The sequence below is a fragment of the Caenorhabditis remanei genome, chromosome X (genome assembly GCF_010183535.1).
Source record: "Caenorhabditis remanei strain PX506 chromosome X, whole genome shotgun sequence".
Taxonomy (NCBI): Eukaryota; Metazoa; Nematoda; class Chromadorea; order Rhabditida; family Rhabditidae; genus Caenorhabditis; species Caenorhabditis remanei.
Window position 1 is genome coordinate 10149640 of NC_071333.1, and position 4956 is coordinate 10154595.

Genomic DNA, 4956 nt, shown 5'->3' on the forward strand with positions numbered 1-4956 from the left:
CTTCGCTTACTCTACAGTTTTTCGCTTTTGGATTAAGCTTGTGAAGATTGAGAAAAATCCACTGGTCAATTTCGTAGATAATTCTGAAGGCGTTTTTTCAACTAACCCAGCCAACCAGCCGAATTCGATAAATCAGTGTTATCTAAACAAAAACGACGCATTATCTAAATCAACATATCCGCTGACATTTAATCTCGTTTTCACTCTTCTCACTTTTCAGCCTATCGGTCATACATACGGGCCTGAGACTGTCAAAAATCAGGTAGCCGTTTTCTAATTTATATATTTGATCGGATCATGTAAGGCTTATAGATATGGAAAAGGGGGGGGGGGTTGTGTAATTGTTTTGTGGGAGGCAAAGCGCCTGATTGATTGTTATCTTTATACGTTTAATCTTCATATATATTTTTGTTGTCATCAGTCTGCGTCTCTTCATGCTACAGTATCATTAGCGAAAAGGTGTGGAAATTTTAAAATTATCGCAAATCTAGCTGAATTTTTCGATAGAAGAAAACGAAAATGAAAATATTATCGGGCACCACATTGCGCAACAGCATTTTCACTTCGGCCTACATGTTTGTTTTTCCTTCCTCTTCATCACTTTTTCCTTTCTAACAGATTTTTGAAACTCTGAAACCAGATCGTTAATGTGAAGAGTTTCATTTATGAATGACGCAATTCAATTCTCAATTCAAACCGATTGTAGTCAATCTAAAAGCTTCCGATGATCGATCGAGCCACTTCAGATTCAAATTCTATTCACTGATCCCTCTTTCTTCATATGTTTCTCTCTTCCCGTCGCTTCAATTTTGATTTCAAAATTTTGAACTGAAAATTTCATTCTTCAAACCAGATTCTAAATTTGCTTGTATATTTTTGTGATTTTTTTCCGTCTTCCTTTGTCTTCCACCATTTTTTCATTATTCTTTCATTCCAAAACCTACCGGCTGACCACACTGTAAAACAACCCAAAATATGTGGAGTAAGCCTTTCTCCCCCCTCTTCTTCCACAAATAGCGGGGTATATAAAACATGTCATACTGTAACTTGGTGGTTGTCTTCTGATTTGTTAGAGGTCCCTTCGTCTGTATAATCAAACAATCTTGTTTTCAGCCTTTTCTATTGTTCCCATTCCTTCTCTATTCCATACCACCAAATAATGTGAAGAAACAGATGATGGACAGGAGAGGGGGGAAAGAATAGTGGAAAAGGACAGCTATAATGGACAAATGGACACCATATAGTTTCATTTCTCAATCACTAATTTCAATTGTTTTTTTATTCCTATTTTTATTCTTTCTTTGTGACAGATTTTTCTTCTCTTCAACCTTATATTTGAATAGACCTTCGAAATTCGAACTAATAACATTTTTATCCGAAGTTAAGAAGTGGAGGTGGAGGAGTTAATCCAGGAATTCATCGGATAACTGATTTAAGCTACTAGCTCTAGCTGTAAGAATAGACCCACCCTACAAAGATTTTGCGCCCCCATCTATGGCAATGAAAATGATTTTGAAAAATGTTATAAATCTAGATCATATTAAATATTTATACACATATGTTGGTATAAAAGAAACAAGGGTCATATCTGGAGGATTTCTTTCATACATTGAAAGTGATATCCTATACCATCACCTTAATACCAATTTCTCAAAACGTTGGTCACTGATTAGTTTCCGTTTTGCCATTGCCCCAGTAGCATCTCTTTATTCTGTCTTTTCTGTTTCTCTTTTTCTCCGATTAGTTCGTTTTTTCTGATTCTGTTTTCTATCTCTTTCTCTTCCAGTTTCGTGTTGTTTTGCCCGCGTTTTCATTTTTCCCTCCTTCTTCTCCAAATTGCCATAACAGTAATATCCTCACCAGGAGGAGAAGAGGCTGAAGGTTGTTGATCGAACAGTTTTTCATTATCGCCAATTAGGGAGCGGCAAGAAGCAGGAAGTGGCAGTAAATATCTCTTTATCAGGATGATTTGGCTGAGTTTTTTTTCGTTCATCTGGACGGCTACGAGTCCTTTATCACTAGCATTCGATCCGTATGTCTACACGCGACGCGATCTCGCTTCCACTGTTTTTTTAGGTGCCTTTGTTGTCTTCTAAACCGATATGATTTCGTCTCTGTATCTCAATATATTCATTTCTCATTCGCTTTTTGGTGCTTGTTCTTGATACATTTGATGAACACTCACTAATTTGATCTGACCGTTTGCTCTTTTCATCGGATACGCGATTATCTCGATTAACAATCTCTTCGAAACTTTTCATATGTTTATTTTCGAATCTTAATAGTAAATGTAGTGCTCACTTTCGAGCATCAACCGGATGCGCGTAAAAAACTGAGGGGGTTGATGATGCAGTTAAAAATGGAGCAATTTTGCTCATTTGATTTTGATCGCATTCCTATATTTGCAACTTTTGCATTTAAGTATTTCTGAATTCCTTTCTCCTGATATTTTGAAATTCCTCTACATCACGAATTCAACATTGATACTCCTATAATTTTCATATTCCTTGTTTCTAGCAACCGCTTTTCTTCATTCCTCCATAATTACAAAACCACGAAACCAGATGACGATCAGAAACGGCGAGAAAAAAACTGAGACCGATGATTTGCCTGAAACATAATACCAGAGTATTCGGCAAGAATTGTCAAGTTCGGCATAAATTCCCGTTTCGATTATCTCACGTCCGACTGATTCAATTCGTAACTTTTTGTTTCATCTCTTTCTCTTATGAATTCTTCTGATTTATCCATTGGTTTTATACCAGTAAATGCATTCTTACAGCTGACCATTTCATTTCAATTTATACCTGCATTACTACAAAGACGCTCCAATGGATGAGCCGGTCATTGATACGTCAACTCCAGAAACGCTGGAAAGAGATTTTATGGCCTGGCTGAATGTGAGTGGTTATTCCATTTCTAGATTGAATGAGTTTCTATATCTGTGATTGTTTTCAGAGTGATCCGACAAATACCCCAATCCGAAAAGCTGTGTTTCACGGTTTGGATTCAATTGCTCCAGCATTGATAAACCAGTTCACGGATGCATTCGAAGTAAGAGAACTATGAATATTAGGGAGATCTCACACAATCAGCATATAGGGCGCGGTTACCATAAAAATTGTATTTGAGGTGCCCCTTTATTTGAAGTGCCCCTCTAATAGTGGTGCCCTCTGATGGACCCTTTGAACAATAGAGTTGCATGCACCTCAAATACAGTTTTTACGGTATTTTCCATTTCTATTTTCCAGGTTGGCATGTACAATCCATACTACTATCCAGACACATCGGATAGTGGGTCACCTTCTTCCTTATCCTGTTCATCCCTAGATTATGATGTGCCACCCCCACCACAATATGAAAAAGATGTGGCCCGCAGTTCAGGTTAGTCGGATTTCAAAGGTCAAAAATGTTATTAGAAATGGATTTGCATAAGCGAGAGTACTGATTCTTCCTCATATCTCCCTACCACTAATTACTTTCCATTGTGATACAGATCACTGTCTAGACCTGTCTATTACAGTATATTCTTTTTATAAACCAAAAAAACTGTTGTTAAGTGCCGACTGTTATAGAAAGCAGTAAATCTTCACACTCATCAGACTTTGTCCTAACTACAGAAGCGGTGACATCAATCAAAATAGAAAAAAGATAGACGAGTTGTTCACAACAGAATTCAAGTGTTTCATTTATTGCCCTTCACTACCGTTTTTTTACATGCACATTGAAAAGGAAAGACAAGGAGATCCAACACTGATATAAATATATCGTCTATCACTATGACATACCGCTGACGGGATTTCTCTTTTATCTGTCTGTCTAGCTATATGTGATTGTCTGATTTGGGAGATTTGGAAGAATCGAATTGAAACGTGATTAATTTATATGTATTTGATTGTTTTCTAGGACGAAATCAACTGGGAAGGACGTATAGCCCTGGATTGCCGTTGTCGATGTGTGAACGGGAGGAGATCGTGAAGTTATTTCAAGTTAGACCACCAATTTTCTCGTTTCTTCATAGTAGTAAACTGGTTTTCAGGGCGGTTGGAAGATCTGCGACATTTCGAAACGTCTTTGTGTCACCCACAGTTGTGTGAGCAAAATTCTCAACCGGTGAGTCACAATCAAAATCTATTTTTGTTCTATCACAATGATGTATTTCAGATATCGCCAAACAGGATCAGTAAAACCGAAAGATGCCAAAGAAGGACGGACGGAATCTCCTTTAGTGTTAGCTGTAAGAGATTATCGGTAGCAATCCAAAAAGATTTAACAAAAGTTTTTGAGCTGTTTTGATTCAGATCACGACTCGGAATGTGTCGACAAAGTGAAATTCGTGAGCAGCTGATAAGAGATGGCATTTGCACTCGGGACAATGCGCCATCAAGGAGTAGTATAAATCAGTATGTTACTCCTAATTGAATTCTTGAAACATCAAAGTGATTTCAGCATTCTACGGACAAAACTGGATATTAAGCGACGGAAGAAAAGTCTTGCCGACGATTAATTAAACACTTCCAAAGTCAAATGCCAACCGATGCGGCTCAATTACTAGTTAAATTCTATTCTTAATCCTCAATGCCCAAACTTTCCGCCTTTTATTAAAAATTAATCTCTATTACACCTAATTGTTTTAGATCTCGTGGTCATCATCCTGTAATTAGCTGGTATAATTTTTCCCACACAAACCGGCGACACTTTCCTCATTTATTTCCGTCTGTAGTCTGAGCATCTCTCTGTTTTTCTCACTTTTTCATTTAAACTTAACCAGTTCATAATTTGAAGAGTTATGTTTAATAAATCGTTCGTGTAGATCTCTCAATATTTCAAATGTTTTATAACCTATTCTCTGTAAGACTCGAGCAACGTGGGTACTAGGGATTTATTTTTGTATTAAAATGTATACCAGGCCATCAGTGACTCATACCATAATTTTTGGGCCCCGGCTCCGGGCTA

The 4956-nt window shown here is 37.3% G+C and overlaps 1 protein-coding gene across 1 annotated transcript; it reads left to right on the forward strand.

The window, feature by feature from the left end:
- Positions 1-2831: 2831 nt before the first annotated feature.
- GCK72_023989 (uncharacterized protein) lies at positions 2832-4507 on the forward strand (the record flags this gene model as incomplete). Its single annotated transcript, XM_053735669.1, has 8 exons — positions 2832-2900; positions 2959-3054; positions 3252-3384; positions 3907-3989; positions 4040-4113; positions 4165-4230; positions 4302-4403; positions 4450-4507. 8 exons carry the CDS (start codon positions 2832-2834, stop codon positions 4505-4507), a joined length of 681 nt encoding a protein of 226 aa, XP_053579235.1.
- Between the last annotated feature and the right edge of the window lie 449 nt (positions 4508-4956).